Raw genomic sequence first — 18449 nt, forward strand, 5'->3', positions numbered from 1 at the left:
GTGCCTCCTAGTTCATTTCTGGGCCCAGTTCTGGTTTGGCAATTCTAGCACTCAGAGTGCTTGAACCATGATTTGAAGTCACCTGTCTCATCAGGAAAATGCTTAGAAAAATTATTTTTAGACTATAACGTAATTGTAAAATTCTGAAAAAAATATAATTGCATTCAGCTTGTATCTTTCCTTTTGTTAATCTGTTTGGACCTCCATTTCATAATTCAGATTTATATGACTTGTTTATATGAATCTCCAAATTACTAATCAGAAAGGGGCCCTCCGAAGCATTTACGAATCAAAACAATAGCCTCTGAAACTTTCCCCTCCCAAACTTTAAAGTCAGTTCTCTTAAAACTGCAGCCCCATTCTACTGGCATGAGCAGAATTCTTGGAAATGTAGTTTGGAAAGGCTAGGACTTCTGTAGCAGAGCATTCAAAAGGCCCCACCCTGAACAACATTTCCCAGAATTCTGCTCACATCAGAAGAATGGAACTGCCCATGTTAAATCCCCAGTGTAGGTTAAACACATGTGCATATATTGAAAAAAGACTTAAAAATCACAGATGGTCCATTCTCCGATGAAGAAATGTTTCTGAATTTGTTCTGTAACTTGGCAGTTTTGCTGTTCTACTCATGTTATCTCATTGTGCCACAATTTGAGTGGATGCCTCTTGTAGTTTTTAAAATGCAATTTCTTAACTGAAAAAAAAAACGTTTTGAAATTCCTAGAAATCAGTAGATGAATTAATGAATTCTATAACTTTATAGGATTGATGCCCTGCTTATGTAGTCTCATTGTGCAGAAATTCACAATGAGTAGTTTTTAAAAAAAATTATTTGTAAAAAATTTACAAATTTCCTAAAACTCATTGGATAACCAAAATATTCTGAAACTTGACAGGCTTAATGTTGTAAATGTTGCCTACAAGTGTGCCATCAAAATGACAGAGAAACAAGTCTTGCAATTTTCTCCATTGCCACTAATGAAACGAATCTTAATAAAGCAATTGCAAAGCTTTGGAGATTTGGATTACGATCAGAACAGCTCCCTTCTGACTCTTTACTAGTCAAAGCAGGGGCCATCTGAATCATTGTAATGAATTATTAAATAGATTCCAGCTATTTTGCACGCCTCCAGTGACTGATCCAGGATTCTGGCCATAAATTGCATCGTACTCAGTGATGCAACTTCATGAATGTGCTCCAGTCTCCCTTTGAAACCATTCAGATTGCTGGTCATTCCTGCCTATTGTGATAGTGACTTCCATAAGATCAGGAACATACAAATCCCTTTAAATATTCTTCTGGAAGAAAGATGAAGTATTAACTAATGTTTAAATTCTGTGAAGAAGACTTTCATTCAATCAGTTCTAAACTTCCCATATTTCTCATGAGTGGATAATTATACTAGATTTCATTTTTACACTAAAGCTCACACAGTCTCCCAGGCAATATTTCTACCTTGATAACTATAACTGCTTTCTGGTCCTTGGAAAGTAAAGACACATCTACACTGTAAAATTAACAATAACAGCTTAATTCTATGGAATCATGGGAGACGTAGTTTCCAAATCTTTATCCGTCTGTCAAAGAGTACTGATGCCTCACTGTTGAGTGATTTCAGCTCTGCTAAAATTGTGGGTTTGGGGCCTGGAGAGTCAAGCTCCCAAAGGATCAAATGATACCCAGATGGGTAAAAAGTAAAATCAGAGGCATTCACCTTGATCAACGTGGATGTCAGTGGAGTCTGCGATCCAAAGATTGAACTACCTCAATGCAAACATACAGAAAGATTTATAAGAGCTTGAAACAAAGGGCTTCTGCTGCCCTGAGTGTTGATTGGTTCAAATTGTGGCAGGCTTGGATTTGCAGGCTTGTTGGCTGGGATGCACTGTCTGTTGTTGTTGCCAACTGGACTCTAGGTTTGGAGGGCAATTTAATAAAATATCACTGATATATCTGAATGCTTGTGTTTGTTTACCCAGGAGAAGAGTGAGAGCAGAAAGGAATGTGTTAGCTCTAGAGATAATAGTTTTAAATGGGTTTTGATGTTTCTGTTTTGGTCAATACAACAGGCGCCAGTCACATAGACAAAAGGGTGCTCAGGGTGTTGGCAAATTCAATGGAGACGTTGGGGAGGGGGTCTGATCTAACAATAAAGATAAGGAAATATTCCTAGGAATAAAATCAGATCGTATCAGGAAAAACAGGAAAATAAATAAATAAAAATAGATAAATAAAATAAATAAATAAGACCCACCGGCTCTATCTTAAGCCCATTGTATGTTTCATGTGTCTTCCCAAGGAATTGTGAAGAGATTATGCTAACTAATGTATGTTCATCCATTGAGGTCTGAGGTATGTATGTTGCTTGTGCAACATATTGGGGTTTTAAAAAAAATCAAAGGTGTCTGGAAAATAGGAATGTGGCCAATTCCCCTATCAAGCCCTATGGAGGAATTAACTTGGGAGTTCATCTTTTTGGGGGTCTGGTTTTCAATAACATCGCCATACTACAAATTTCAGGAATCCATACCGGCTTTGAGTCATTTTTTAAAGAAATGAAAGCAAGATGTAAATAAATTAATAAATAATCAAGATTATATTTTGGATGTTTAATAGGTTTGAAGGAACAGACACACGAAGGAAACACATGACTTAATCCATGTGGTTTCAACACCTTTTTATTATTATTCAAAAAGAGGAGACACAGCTTTTTTTTCATGTGCTGGAGAGATGTTTTTACATGCTTGTGACTGCTCTTTTTGTTTGGTTCTCCAGGTGCTCAGCCTTTTTTGTGGGGTACTACTGGTGCTTTATAATGTTTATAATGTGGTGGTGGTGGTGGAGGAGGAGGAGGTGGAGGAGGAGGTGGTGGAGGAGGTGGTGGAGGTGGAGGTGGTGGTGAGATACAGCAGTAAGGTCCACCACCATAACCATCATAGCCACAGGCACAGTTTGCGCTGGCATCCACACCGTAAGCGCAGGATTTGCCACAGCCTCCAGCGCATGGAACACCACATTTGCCTTTACTTGGATATGGATAGGCTGCAAAAGAGAAAGTTCAGGGTTGGTTCCATGCTAACATTGGGAAAGGGGTTGAAAGGAGTAATGCAATTTTCTAGCAGGAATTGTTTCAACAGTTAATACCTTAATACAGGACAGGAGAGGCTTCTCTATACAATTGTCTTACCAGAAATGAGTCTCCACCAAATAGTTCAGAGATGACAAAACAGCTTGAAGCCTAGTCTAGGAATCTCTCTTGCTTGCCACTCAAAGGAAGAGGACAGGTTGGCGGGCACTCCCTAAGTCCTCTGTCAAGACATAGCTTCTCAAATCCAAGAGCCCTCAAGAAGAATTTGGAATTGAACATTTCTGTCCAGGTTGTAGTATGTTGTGCTTTTATTGAGATAAGACATTTTCACCTTCCCTGTAGACCAGGGATCAGACAAATCCCCAGAGCTAGGAATACTGAAGAGCAGGAATCTGAAAAGTTTCCCACTTCATGGAGATTTTAAAAAATGGTGAAAATAGTTGAGGCAGAGGGCCCTGAAATATTCTCAAATACTTCAAAGCATGGATGGGAAGTCAAAGCACCCCCCTTTTATTTTTATTTATTTTCTTCTCCTCTTATTGCATATATATATATATATATATATATAATCCTATTGTCATTTTTCTCTCTCTGTCCCTCCTTCACTTCCTCTCTTTTGCTACTATTCTCCATTATCTAGTCTGTTCCCCCACTTTCGATGTATCCTTATCTTTAAGAAATAAATAAAAACTATATTGCAAAAAAAAAAGTATTCTCAAATTTCAAAAATCCAATTTATTGGCAATAATGTCAGGGTAGAGTCTCATTTCAACCAAGAACCATGTTTAGTCCTCAAGGGACTGAATTTCACTGTAGGGTTAGGCATGCAGGGCTACCACATAAGTGAAATGAATAAGAAACAACTTTCTTTGTATCCTGCTCGATCTATCTCCCCATGGGGACTCAGGCTGGCTTCCAACATAGTGACAGGCAAACATTCAATGCCTATATAAACAATGCATAGCTAGATATAGATCTATAATTATATATACTAATTTCACATTTGCATTTCCCCCTTGAAACGTTTGCAAATCCTCTCCCTATGTGCATTTCCCTCCTGCAATATTTGCAAGTCCTATTTATCGATGTTTATATCTATCTAGACATCTATCTATATATAGATAATTACATCTATATAGGACTTGCAGAAATCCTTTACCTCATCTTCTACATATCTGTAGCCAAAGGCAAGGTGTAGAGCACCATACCGAAGTCAGGAAGTTTATCTTTTCAGACTATATCTGCAATATTCAATTGTGATAATTGCTGATCAGCTCTAAGTATCATCATCTCCAAAGTATTTCCCCCAAATTCTAGAACGCTGTGACTGTCTCATTAAGGAAGCAATTCCCCATTCATTCAAATCAGTAATGTCTTCAATAATATATATGAAATTCAACCCTGTAATGGCAGTCGGTTGGAGTGGGTGGCTCTTCTGGTCTCTCCCAGCTCTATGATTCTTTGTGTCGAAGATACGCCAATAAATCCCCACCAAACTTACCTTCAGTGGCCGCAATGACCAACAGGAGCACCACAAAGGCAAAGAAGATGGCCCTCATGGTGAGACTCTGGTTGAGATGCCCTTCAGTGAGTCCTGATGACAGCTGATCCAATAGAGGAGTCACCCACAAGATCGGATGAAGACCAAGGTCTTGAGCTCTGGTTTTTATAGAAGACTCAGTGGATTGAAAGAAAGGGACTTGGGATTGAGTGACGCACAATGTTTTAACTCACAACACTATTGTGTCCCTTTGACTTCAAAAGAACACTGTAATGATGCACTGCAGTCAACTTCTATGTGAGATCCATTTAGTGCCAGTTTCTCAACTGCCATTGACATCAACTGCCAGAGCACACCTTCAAAGAGCATAATGGAAGGCAAAAAGCCAAGACAGAAATTATGGTCTTGAAAGAGACTCATCAAGTTAGAGTGAGGAACATAATTTTCATCAGAAACAATTGAGATTCTTTGAATACCTCCGTCATTGAACCCTCATCCTCATGTGCAGCTTCAAGATGCTTTGTCTCAATCACTGTCTCAGTACCTGTCCTGAAGGAAAAGTTCACTGACATTTAACAAAGACTTCATCTTCAAGATCTTGAAGGACTAAACTGAATAATCAAATGTTTAGAAGTGTCTCAGAAACTTCATATTGTTAATAATACAAACATCCCTTATTAGGAATTTCAAAATACCCCCCAAATCTAGTGACACCTTTGCTTTCAGATAATACTTTTCATGCACACGATTATTCATAATATAGCATAAAATTACCTCCAGGCTATGTGTATAATGTATATATGAAACATGGTCATTTCATGTTTAGATTTGGCTCCCATCTCTAACCTATCCAGTTCTGTACATACGTGCAAATATCGGTATTACAAAGTAATAAAATAGTAAATAGTAAAATTATTTTTGGAGTATAACCTAATTGCAATATTTTGAAAAAAATGTAATTGTCTGCAACTTGTGCATACCCTTTTGTTAATTTGTCTAGCAATTCCAAACCTGTTATATCTGTGCAGAAATTTGGACCTCATGAGTTTGTGCTGCTTCTTTCCCAACTGGTGAAAATATAGCTAAGAGGAGTCTCATGGGAAGGCATGCCATGATGTTGGAATCAAGATCGTTATGGCTGTCATGCCAGATAACCTTACTTCCACAAAAGGTGGGATCTCAATCAGGGCTTCACATGTGCACCTTTTTTTTTTGCTTTTTTATTGTTGTATGTGTGTGTGTGTGTGTGTGTGTGTATATATATATAGCTGTGCCCGGCCACACGTTGCTGTGGCGAAGTCTGGTGGTATCGGAAATAAAGTATTGAGGAATTGGTGGTAGTTAAGGTAAAAGGTAAAGGTTTTCCCCTGGCATTAGGTCCATTGTAAATGGGTTATATAGCTGTGTGGAAGGGCCTTGAGTCTACACTGCCATATAATCCAGTGCAAATCTGATAATCTGTGGAAGAGGCCTAAGTGAGGCCTAACCCGGCCTGTCCCCTGGGCTGAGTGGGTTGCTAGGAGACCAAGTGGGCAGAGATTAGTCCTCTAACTGGCAGCAATTGGATAAAAACAATTATTCCTTTCCCTCTAATTAGGACTTTACTTTTCTTTTCTTTTTGTTGTATCAACCTAGAGGCGTGGATGATGGGTTGTGTTGTCAAATTTCGAGGTTGGGGGGCCTGTAGTTTTGTTGTTTTGTTGGTCGCCGTGATGCCATCATTCATTTATATATATAGATATATATATGTATACATACATACATACATACATACATACACATAGAGACATAGAATCATGATATTCCACAATCAAAATACCAGTATGTGAACCTTAGAAATTTTCCTTTTTTTGGATTATCCTTCTAAAACACCCATGCTGACTGATGACACTGGGGACTTAAGTCCCAAAAAGAACTTCTGAAGTTCTATTCACATGAGATAAGTTGCATCTCTAGTGAGGCAGATATGGTAGGAGAGACTCTCAAATCAAAACTATTTGTGGAATGAAGATCAGAAGTGGGGCCCAGAAAAAGAAATGATACTTCAAGTATAGGGGTTATCTATGATATTTTTTTCCACATGAGAGATGGAATCGTATGGGAGTTGTATCTCCGCAGAATGGCATATGTGGGAATTAGAAGCAAGCTGTTTCATAACATACGCATCTAGTGGTCTAGATCCAGTGGCCAACAGGAAACTGAAAGTTACTTGGGAAGGCCAAGAGCTCGAACACTGTTTCCATCCTAAATATCTTGGTGTGACCTTAGACCGAACACTAACATATAGGAAACACTGCATGAACACCAAGCACAAAGTAGCTGCACGCAACAACATCCTGCGGAAACTGACTGGCAGCGCATGGGGAGCAGACCTACAAGTAATAAGAACATCAGCCCTGCCCTTGCCTTTCTCAACTGCTGAGTATGCCTGTCCTGTCTGGCACAAGTCTGCCCATGCGAAGCAGGTGGACATAGCACTGAATGAAGCATGCAGAATCATCACAGGATGCCTTAAACCTACACCTGTTGATAAACTTTACAAGTTAGCTGGCATTGCCCCTCCTGATGTGCGACGGAAAGTTGCTGCTAACGGTGAGAGAAATAAGGTCGAACATTGTGAAAGCCACCCACTGCATGGCTATCACCCTCCTCCCACCAGACTCAAATCAAGGAAGGGCTTCATGAGAACCACCACTCCTTTTGATGTTCCTCCATCAGCAACAAGGGTGTCTCTCTGGGCAGCTAAACCTGGCAATTCTAACTGGATGGCCCCCCATGAGCGTCCTCCTCCAGGGGCAAACCAAGAATGGGCAACTTGGAAGTCCCTAAACAGACTCAGAAGCGAAGTGGGCAGATCAAAAGACAACTTGGCAAGATGGCACTACCTGGAGGAATCCTCCACCTTGTGTGACTGTGGAGCAGAACAAACAACTCCTCATATGTATGCTTGCCCACAATGCCCTGCCTCATGTACGGAGGAGGAGTTGTTTAAAGCTACAGACAATGTGGTTGCTGTTGCCCGCTTTTGGTCCAAAACTATTTAGTTGCTTGTGATTTCTTTTCTTTTTTCTTTTATTTCCATTATTTGAAATGTATTTGCTGTACCAATGCTTTTGACACGAAATAAATAAATCTAGTGGTCTGATTTTACATATCTATTGGCCTATCTACAGTGGCTACTTAAGCCTGTGTCAGTCTGGAGTAACAGGGCAACCACCCATACTGGGCCCAAACCTCAGAGGAGTCATCTTGCCATCTAGATGGTCCACTTGGGATGAAACTGAGTCCTTCTTGCTAATCATGGGTTCCCCATTCCAACTTTGGCAGATACGACCACATCAACCTGATGATTGTAGGGAGCTCTGTGGCTGGTGGAAAGCAGCAGCGGTAATCGAGGGATGACCTTTCCCCTTCCTTTGGGATAATCAGCATCAGGAAAGTATAATGGCAGCTGTGGTGTCTGCATGGACAGTAGATCTGGACAGAATTGACCTATTCCAGCTGTCCAGAAAGTTGTGAAACTTTGGTGTGTCTCCTGACTTTGTTTAAAGTTGATTAACGGCGCTCCATGCAGTCATGCTGGCCACATGACCTTGGAGGTGTCTATGGACAACGCCGGCTCTTTGGCTTAGAAATGGAGATGAGCACCAACCCTCAGAGTCAGACATGACTGGACTTAACAGCTATATGCACAGATGTCTATTATATACAGCAAAACGGGGGGGAAATGGAAAAGTATGGTATATACAGTAGAGTCTCACTTATCCAAGCCTCGCTTATCCAAGTTTCTGGATAATCCAAGCCATTTTTGTAGTCAATGTTTTCAATATATCGTGATATTTTGGTGCTAAATTTGTAAATACAGTAATTACAACATAGCATTACTGCGTATTAAACTACTTTTTCTGTCAAATTTGTTGTATAACATGAAGTTTTGGTGCTTAATTTATAAAATTATAGCCTAATTTGATGTTTAATAGGCTTTTCCTTAATCCCTCCTTATTATCCAAGATATTCGCTTATCCAAGCTTCTGTCGGCCCGTTTAGCTTGGATAAGTGAGACTCTACTGTGATATACTATAAAGTAAGTTATAGTTCTATACTTCCTCAAGTGATATAATCACTTATATATTATGATTGTAGTATCAGTTTATATATTCCAACTGTACAGATATGTACATGATTTACTTTGAATGAGTTACTATTGACATGGAACTTTGATTTACTTTGAATGATCGATTTTGAAGAAGAGACCTTGAGAATATTATCAAGACTATAATAAGACTACTTTATGTACCAATAATTATGTTTGTTAAAATTGGACATTGAAATATGTACTTATCTGTACAGTTGGAATATATAAACTGATACTACAATCATAATATATGATTATATCACTTGAGGAAGTATAGAACTATAACTTACTTTATAGTATATTATATACCATACTTTTCCTTTCCCCCCTGCATGACTGGACTTAACGTCAGGGGAAACCTTTACCTTTTATGGGCAAAAAAACAAACGAAATAAAATTCAGAATACTTAATCAGAAGTCCTTCTTTCCCATAAACACTGCCAGCACCAGATTGAGGTCGAGTACAGTTATTTTTGTTATTGTGGATAACCCCTACATAGGAGGAGCTTGCAAAGTGAGCCATGCGTATTGGGTTCAATGCACAATGGGATCCCACCATTGCCAATATGCATTTGTAATGTCCCATTATGCAGTGTCTTAATGTTTCTGCTACATAGTGAAGTATGGTGTGACTTGCATATCTCTAGGGCTGGTATCTGTGGGGTCATTTATCCACAGACAACAAAACATTTAATCTCTAAGCATTTTCTAGTACCTCTAGCTTGCCTCTATGGCATTCCTGTGCTGGATGCCCCTCATTTTGACAAGCTTCAATACTCAAGATAGTTTTGAGCATCCAAGTGAAGTATGAGAATGTATCCCTTCTGGATACAGGGTTCATAATGTATATATAAAGTTATATTGCATAGAGTAGGGGGTCCTCAAACTATGGCTCTCAGGACAGGTCCTTCACGCAAGGCAGTTTTCCAAGCCCCCAGCCCCTCCGGATGAAGATACGCAAAAAAAGAAAGAGACTTGTATTACTTGTTATGACTGGCAGTAACAAATGAATTTGGACATTGACTGTCTCATCAGCCAAATGCAGGCCCACACTTGGTATTGAAATACTGTTAGGTTTATGTTAGTTAACATTTTCTTCATTTTAAATACCAAGTTTTTCCACTACAAATAAGATATGTGCAGTGTGAATAGGAATTTGTTCATGTTTTGTCAAACTAAAGTCTGGCCCCCCAGCAGTCTGAGGTATTACTGTATATGCATGTATTTAACTAAGTTTCTGTGGGATCACTACTTGTGTATGTGTGTGTTAAGGGAAAAACACCTGGTCCATTACAACTCATAGTTGAATAATTAGAACAATCAAGGCTAACAAGCTTGAACCACTCCCTGAATGGGGTATAACTTTGGGAAATGTTTGTAATGTCTTTTGGGGTCTTACTGAATACTTGCTGAGAGCCTACTAGGAAGATGCATGAATTTAATGCAAGGAACTTTATGTGAGTTTTGTTGCTGGAAGTTTTATTGCGTTTCTTTTTGACTCTGCTACCTAAGAGTAAATTTTTGATTTTTCTTCCATTTTCCTGGCTTGTTTTCTTTTGCTCATTGTGGATGCAACAAAAGGCTGGATAAGTCTGGACAGGACTGCACGCAGTTTGTTTTTCAACAAACCCATAACATGAGGGACTGTGAACCAGATCTCTGTTTGAGGACCCTTGACATTTTGGCCAAGGTTTGTAGGTCATTTTCAAAGACAGTTGTCAACATTTGTCAGGGCACTTAAACTTTCCAAGGCACTTATTTTTACAAGTCTGGGCAAAATTGATATTCTAAAAAATTACCAGTGGAGACAAAGCATTCTGAAGGTTACAGAGGAAGCTAAGATCTTTAACCACAAAGCTATTACAAAATCCTCAAATGAAAATTTTGTTCCAGGTTCTCATTTGATGATGCTCTCCAAAGGACACAATCATGATTTCAATCTTTCTCTACGTATTCCTCTCCTTCAAAATGATGTCTTTGATCCTACAGGTTATTAAGGCATCCTTTGTCCATTATAGTTCTTTGAAGCCATGCATCTCTGGGCTGATACTTTCTACCTGGGAAATTGGAGGGGGGGGGAGTGATGTGTTTTTTAAATCATGGCCTGTTGAGGTTAGGATGATGGTATTCCAAGACAAAAGATCCTACGTTACTCAGCTCCAAGCCCCTCCCTTTCACTGCCTCAATTTTTGCATAAATACTGGATCTGTAGACCTCGATCTTCATCCAGTCTTGTGTCTCCATAGAATCACTGAAGGGGATCTGAAGCAGAGTTCCACCATGAAGGCCATATTCCTTGCCTTTGTAGTACTCCTGGTGACCATCATGACCACTGAAGGTAAGTGTCAGGAGAGAGGTAGAACTCAGAAGTATATCTTTGAGAGATTGCAGAGGTGGGCTAGATGTCTTCAAGAATATCTTCTAACAGAAAAATGTGTAGATGTGCTTGACATTTTAGAGCTCTAAGGTTGTCTGGAAAGGCTCTTCTCACCATCTTCTCAGGCTTTTGGTGGGAATAAGGGAGAAGGCTTTCTCGCTGGCTACTACCAGACTCTGGAAATCCCTCCCTAGATAAGCCAGGATCCTCTCTCTCCTTCCATTGCCAGTTAAAATAATTTTATGTCATCAGGCAGACTTTACAAGTGGACTGAGATTAGGCTTTGCATTTTCTAAGACATCTATATAGTTGAATTGTGTGTGTGTATTTTTAAAAACTATGATATATACTGTATGTTTTACTTTTGCATTGCATAGCATTAAAAATATGTTATTAGCTGCCTTGGAAGGCAGGAAAATAATAATAATAATAATAATAATAATAGACGAAAAACAACAGGAAAAACTCAGCCGCTATCAGGACCTCAAGATTGAACTTCAAAGACTCTGGCAGAAACCAGTGCAGGTGGTCCTGGTGGTGATCGGCACACTGGGTGCCGTGCCAAAAGATCTCAGCTGGCATTTGGAAACAATAGACTTTGACAAAATTACGATCTGCCAACTGCAAAAGGCCACCCTTCTGGGATCTGCACGCACCATCCGAAAATACATCACACAGTCCTAGATACTTGGGAAGTGTTCGACTTGTGATTTTGTGATATGAAATCCAGCATATCTATCTTGTTTGCTGTGTCATAATAAAATAATAATAATAACCTTTACATCAGTGGTTCCCAACCTTGGCTCCTCCCAACGATTTTGAACTTTATTTCCCAGAAACCTCAGCTAACATGGCCATCAGTTAGGAAATGAAGTCCAAAATATCGAAAGGAGCAAGGTTTGGGCAGTACTGCAACATTATAGAGGATTTATGCCTTCAGAGATAAAGGCAATGGTACCCTGAGCATTATATATTCAAACTATTTCGGAACATGGAAAATTTAGTTCTAGAATTACAATTCTTAGCTTTCCTCACTCACCATTGTCATTGATTATTACAGATGAAGCCCCAAAAGACAATGTTTTCAAGCTCTGTTTTATCCTTTACATCCTGCAACTATCTGTGGAAATATAAAGGATGGGGTAGAGAATTATGGCATGAGAAAACTTAATGTTCTCCAAATTATTACGGAAGGGGCTTAAAGTCAGTATTAGCCAGCCATGATTTCTCTATGACTTCCTCTTCATAGGTATAATAGCTAGGACTGATGGGAATTGTCAGCCAAAAAGCTCAAGGAGTACATCCTTTCTTTCCAGTAGATCCTCAGATCCAAGAAAGAGGGATTGCAGAGTTTTTGAAATTAGCTAAATATCAGGGCATCAGGGTAACCAGATGCTCTGGATTCTTGGGGAGTATTCAGAGCAACCTGTGACTTTGTTTAATGTGGTTCAATGCCACATTAATGTGACCATGGCCTGCATTAACCCATGCATCATTTAGCCACCCCAGAGCTGATTCACCAGCCTTTCACGATACGTGATCAATGGATAAGATTTTCTGACTGAGAAGTTATCACACAGTTTGGTTTTGATTTTAAACTTGGAGATAACTATTTTTCAAATATTCAGCTCAGCTGAAAGGTATTGATTATTATAAGTTAAAAGACAAAATAACAATATCCAATCCCTTGATGGCTTATTGCTAATCAACCCATATGCCTAAATCTGAGAGTGGGGATGAAGAAAGATGGGATGTCCTTGACTATAACCTGGATTTTAGTATTTGAGAGCACCTCAATGTGTTTCCCAATGGCTATTTTCACATTTTCTTTTAATCTCTGTGAAGTAAAGTATGTTAGTTTTCTGTAAACTTAGTGTCAAACCGCATCCATTCTTCAGTGAAGATGATTTCCCAGATTCTGAACTTTGTGAGTTTGATTGACCCTTTGGTCTATTAGGAAGTGGAAAACATCTTATTTGAATTAAAGAAAGCCCAGCCTTCTTGGAGATGATTATTTTCAAAATGTTCAAAATTGCTGAATGTTATTGACTATTTTCATCTGGGAGATCAAATAGTGATCCCTGGTCCCTTGAAGGATTAGCATTTGACAAAAACAACCATGAATGTTGGAGTAATAATGGGAAAGGATGGAATGAAAATCTACCATGACATCACTTTCTGTAAATTGACTTTTTATAATTTAAGAACACTTCATTGCTTTCTATCTCAACCATTTTCACATGGGAAGGGTTGGAAAGGGGCTGGGACTATGAGTTTGTGTCTTGACAGAGTACTGAGAGTGTACTACCCAACCTGTCCTCTTCCTTTGAGTGACAGGTAGGAGAGACATTCCTCTTATACATGCTTCAAGTCCACTTGTAGCCTATAGGCCTGGCCCCACCTCACTCCTCTGCATCACTAGGGATTAGCTGTTGAAACAATGATCTCCTAGGAACTAGCATCTCTCCTTGCAATCCCTTTCCCAGTGTTAGCATGGAACCAACCCTGGACTTTCTCTTTTGCAGCCTATCCATATCCAAGTAAAGGCAAATGTGGTGTTCCGTGTGCCGGAGGCTGTGGCAAATCCTGTGCTTACGGTGTGGATGCCAGCGCAAACTGTGCCTGCGGCTACGATGGTTATGGTGGTGGACCTTACTGCTGTATCTCACCACCACCTCCACCTCCACCACCTCCTCCACCACCTCCACCTCCTCCTCCTCCTCCTCCTCCTCCTCCACCACCACATTATAAACATTATAAAGCACCAATAGTACCCCACAAAAAAGGCTGAGCACCCATAACACCAACAGAGAGGAGCATTCTCAGGCATGTCAAACCACAGCACTTGAAAAAAATGTGTCTCCTCTTGTTGTAATAATAATAAAAAGTGTTTTAACCACAACCACTGAGTTATGCATTTCCTTTTCTTGAGTTTTCTGCCAAACACATTTTTTGCCTTCGACCTTTCCAGTCCTGTCTGTCATCTTTCCTCTTGTGGCCAGCCAGATGTCTTTGGATTAGATTTGGAATCCAATAGGCCCTCAAGTTTGTTGGATATTGTAGATGTTAAATGGAAGCTCTTATGTGTGTCTGAGAACCCAAAGTCAGGGTAATGACACACCACTCAGAATTGTAGAACAAATAACACAGGAACTTTACTAACTTTGAGAGCTATGGTATTTACAGTAGTCCCTCTGATTGCTTACAGAGATCAGTAGTCATAAATAGTCCTTTTAAAGTCCATAAATCTGCTTCATTGCCTCAGAAATATCAAGGCCTCGGAGAGCAGGCAGCCGTTTCCAGGCTGTATCTCAGTAAGCTTACAAACACTCTCTCTAAGGTAAACCTGCTCAAACCGGTTCTTCAGCAGCAAGACAGAAAAAGTATCCAATCAAATTCCCAGCTCTTTGCAGGTTCAGCCAATCAGCTTCTTCCACATGGTTTTCCAGTAAACACATACATCATAGTGTCTTTACAAACCATAACAAAGTTTGGGCAGAGGTAGCCTGAGGACTAAAATCAAATTTCTCAAAAAAGTCCCATTAAAAACTTCTTGCTCTTCTCAGTTAAATAATAATGATAATGATAATATTTTTCACTTTCCTCTCCTCATGGCTTGAAGAGGTATAGAACGCAATTTAAGAAGAATAGTGATAATATAACTCACTACTACTCTTTGTTTTCTTATTTTAAAATCAATATTGTTTTGCTCTTGTAGGTACATTCCCACTGCCATACTTTATATAAAGAATCTTGTTACAGTGATACATTTATTTTAAGCCCTTTCCCAGAGCACAGCTTGGGAATGTGTTCTGGTCCAAAGTGCTTTTCTCAAATAAATAAATAAATAAATAAATAAATAATTTGCTGGAATGGTCTAACATGGTCAGAATGTAAATAGCAGAGGTGCTATGTGCATTCCAAGGCGCATAATGGGATGACAGCAAGAGTTCTCTAATGCCTATTGGAAAGTACCAAAGAACATCAGCATCTTTTGGGTATTGGTTCCAATCTGCATCCATACCATTGTGTATTGGTTCTCTTGCATGCTGGTTCCTTTACTTAGTAATGTCATTCAACCTCTAGTTGAATATAGATACGTTTGGAACTGTCTGCAAACATGAAGTTGACTTATGAAGACACAAGTCCCTAATTACATTCCGGGCCTTGTAACACATGACCACATTGACTGAGGCAGTTCAAGAGTTAAATCCAGAATCAGAAATAGAGAACTGGAAAAGACCTCCAGGGCCATCCAGTCCAACCCTCTTTTGCCATGCAGAAATACAAAATTCAAGTCTTTAATAATAATAATAATAATTATTATTATTATTATTATTATTATTATTATTATTATTATTATTTTATTCTTGTACCCCGCCTCTATCTCCCCATAGAGACTCAGGGTGGCTTACAAATGCAAGAGTATACATACAAAAACATCAAATACCGAAAACGCACAAATGAAAAATTAAAACATACGATTAAAATCAAACCATTAATAAGACAAAGTTAAAACACATCAATAAAAACATAAGGATGGACTGATCAAAGTGCACTAAGTGAGACTTGTAAACATAGAGGAAGTTAAAAGTGCTATAAGAACATGGGGAAGAACCCAAAAGTGAGTTGAACCATGAGGCTATTTATTTATTTACTTAACATTATTTTTACCCTGCCTTTTTCCCCTGTGTGGGATTCAAAGTGGCTAACATGTCTTTACACAATGCTGTAAAATTTAAAAACAAGGCAAATGCATATAAATATGAAAATAAACATAAAACAACCCAAATATTTGTGTCATGTATAAAAAATAAAACCCAATAAAATAATTAAAATTAAAATTAAAAATAAATAGTTTCCCAGGATCCCACTCACAGCATCTTCATCAGTTCATTAAATGCCTGATGGCAGAGGTATGTTTTCACCTACCTGAGAAAGACCAACATGGATGGGGCCATACTGGTCTTCAGGGAGGGAGTCTCCACTCCCAGTTTTTCTTAAGATTTATGACCTAATCACAAAAGCCAGGCAAAGCTTCCCCCTTCACCTGGCTTCATGGAGGAAAGAGAGATGCAGCGGGGCAAATCCATCACCCCACACGCAGCTCCCTCTTGGCAATGGTTTCCCCATCACACATGGGAAGTAGGCATGAGCGATCAATGAAAAAAATGGTTCTAAACTTGCTTCTAAAGTAGGGGGTGCCGGCGCTTCGTTTTAGAATCTATTTCCGATTTTTCCCCTCCAAAATTTCAGATATTTCTGAAAATTCGTAATGCTCTAAATTGGTTTGTTAATGGCAAATGCACATGCGCAGTCACAAAAAAACAGGCAGGAAGCAGCCAGGCTTTGAAGCTGCAAGGCCATTAAATGCTAATCAAGGTGGCCAATGGCAACATTCATACTTGCCTCAGACAGACAAGAGTTCTCTCTCCCACCCTGGACATTATTCCACAGATATATATATATATAAACCCCACTTGCCTAGTTTCCAACAGACCTCACAACCTCTGAGGATGCCTGCCATAGATGTAGGGGAAACGTCAGGAGAGAATGCTTCTGGCACATGGCCAGGCAGCCCAGAAAACTCACAACAACCCAAAATCCACATTGTTTGCTTTAAAGTGGATTATCTGAGTCCAAACTACCATATAATCCAGTTCAAAGCAGATAATCTGGATTCTGTATGGCTGTGTGGAAGGAAGCAGAGAAAGTGAAAGATGTTGAAAAAGGGAAAAAAGGGTAAAGAGAAAGGGAGAGGAAAGGAAGGAGAGAAAAGCAAAGGCAAAGGGAAAGAAGGAAGGAGAGAAAGGAGAAAATGGAAAGGTAAGAGAGGGAAAGGGGAAGGAGAGAAAGAGACAGTGAGAGGGTGAGAAAGAGAGAAAAAAGAAATCACGGAAAGGTAGTGAGGGGAAAGAAGTAGGAAAACATCTTTTTGCACACAGACTCACAAACTTCATCAGGCACACTTTAAACTAGATCCACTGGGGGAGGGGAACAACAGCCTGGCAAACACTATGTTACCCACGACCACAGGGAACTGCCAAAAGGCTAAATGGAGGGCTGCACAAACACAACAAGGACCAACTACCGAGAGCACAATAATCCCAAATAAACAGCTCAAGGGGAGGTCACAGGGGCTTACATGTCTTTACACTAATGCACAGAGCATGGGAAATAAGCAAGACGAACTCCAACTTTTAACACAGCACCACACGTACGACGTCATAGGCATCACTGAAACCTGGTGGGATGACTCCCATCACTGGAATGTAGCCATTGAGGGCTATAACCTCTTTCACAGAAATAGAACAAAGGGGAGAAGAGGGGGAGTAGCTTTATATGTCAAAAACAGTTACGTTGCAGAAGAAATGCAAGACTGTAATCTGGGAAACCAGCTTGAAAGCATCTGGATAAGAATCAAGGGAACCGGGACTCAAAAAGATCTCGTCGTGGGTGTCTACTACAGACCTCCGAACCAGGATATAGAACTTGATGAAGCCTTTTGTCAACAGCTGACCAAACAGGCACAAAGAAAAGATATAGTAGTCATGGGCGACTTCAACTATCCTGATATCTGCTGGAAAACAAACTCGGCCAAGAGCACAAAGTCCAACAAATTCCTCACTTGCCTTGCAGACAATTTTATGGTCCAGAAGGTAGAGGAGACAACAAGGGGATCAGCAACTCTTGATCTAATCTTAACAAATGTGGAAGACCTGATCAATACAGTAGAAGTCGTCAGATCCTTAGGGGCAAGTGACCATGTGCACCTGCAGTTTGTGATACAATGGAAGGCTGAAACTAAGACAAGTCAAACACGCATTCTGGACTTTAAGAGAGCTGACTTCCAAAAAATGAAGGAAATACTGAGCAGCATTCCATGGATGCCAATATTAAAAGACAAGGGAGTTAACGATGGATGGGAATTTTTTAAAAGTGAAATACTCAAGGCGCAAATGCAAACAGTGCCAAAAAAGAAAAGAAAAATGGCACATGCGAAGAAGCCAGAATGGATGTCCAAAGAACTTCTAACTGAGCTAAAACTCAAAAGTGACATGCACAAGAAGTGGAAAAGGGGAGAAATCACCAAAGAAGAATTCAAACGTATAGCCAACTCCTGTAGGGAAAAGGTTCGCAAGGCTAAAGCGCAAAATAAGCTCAGGCTTGCCAGGGACATTAAAAACAACAAAAAAGGCTTTTTTGCTTACGTTGGTAGAAAAAGGAAGAAAAAGGAGGCGATAGGGCCTCTGCGAGGAGAAGATGGGGTGATGGCGACAGGGGACAGGGAAAAGGCAGAACTGCTTAATACCTTCTTTGCCTCAGTCTTCTCACAAAAAGAAAGCC

General features: G+C 39.7%; 2 protein-coding genes across 3 annotated transcripts; one reads left to right on the top strand and one right to left on the bottom strand.

Annotated features, from left to right (window-relative positions):
* Positions 1-2450: 2450 nt before the first annotated feature.
* Positions 2451-4998, bottom strand: LOC134295960 (tissue- and phase-specific nuclear protein-like). The gene is made up of 2 exons (XM_062969571.1): positions 4591-4998; positions 2451-3043 (listed from the first exon to the last, which is right to left on the bottom strand). Exons 1-2 carry the CDS (start codon positions 4646-4648, stop codon positions 2781-2783), a joined length of 321 nt encoding a protein of 106 aa, XP_062825641.1. The 5' UTR covers positions 4649-4998; the 3' UTR covers positions 2451-2780.
* Positions 4999-9935: 4937 nt separating this feature from the next.
* LOC103281267 (uncharacterized) lies at positions 9936-14347 on the top strand. 2 transcript variants are annotated; one of them, XM_062969578.1, is made up of 3 exons: positions 9936-10182; positions 10972-11063; positions 13628-14347. In XM_062969578.1, the coding sequence occupies exons 1-3, from the start codon at positions 10154-10156 to the stop codon at positions 13891-13893; spliced, it is 387 nt and encodes a 128-aa protein (XP_062825648.1). In that variant the 5' UTR covers positions 9936-10153; the 3' UTR covers positions 13894-14347. The 2 variants fall into 2 exon arrangements, with proteins under 2 accessions (XP_062825648.1, XP_008120691.2); XM_008122484.3 differs by lacking the exon at positions 9936-10182 and having other exon boundaries at positions 10807-11063.
* The last annotated feature ends 4102 nt before the right edge of the window (positions 14348-18449 follow it).

This window comes from Anolis carolinensis, chromosome 1 (assembly GCF_035594765.1).
Source record: "Anolis carolinensis isolate JA03-04 chromosome 1, rAnoCar3.1.pri, whole genome shotgun sequence".
NCBI lineage: Eukaryota > Metazoa > Chordata > Lepidosauria > Squamata > Dactyloidae > Anolis > Anolis carolinensis.

Excerpts from the sequence above, each read along its gene's own strand:
- LOC103281267 (XM_008122484.3), top strand. The coding sequence starts at position 10,844 with ATGATGGTATTCCAAGACAAAAGATCCTACGTTACTCAGCTCCAAGCC. Across the intron at positions 11,064-13,627 it reads GACCATCATGACCACTGAAG|CCTATCCATATCCAAGTAAA; the intron begins GTAAGTGTCAGG and ends TCTCTTTTGCAG.
- LOC134295960 (XM_062969571.1), bottom strand. The coding sequence starts at position 4,648 with ATGAGGGCCATCTTCTTTGCCTTTGTGGTGCTCCTGTTGGTCATTGCG. Across the intron at positions 3,044-4,590 it reads GGTCATTGCGGCCACTGAAG|CCTATCCATATCCAAGTAAA; the intron begins GTAAGTTTGGTG and ends TCTCTTTTGCAG.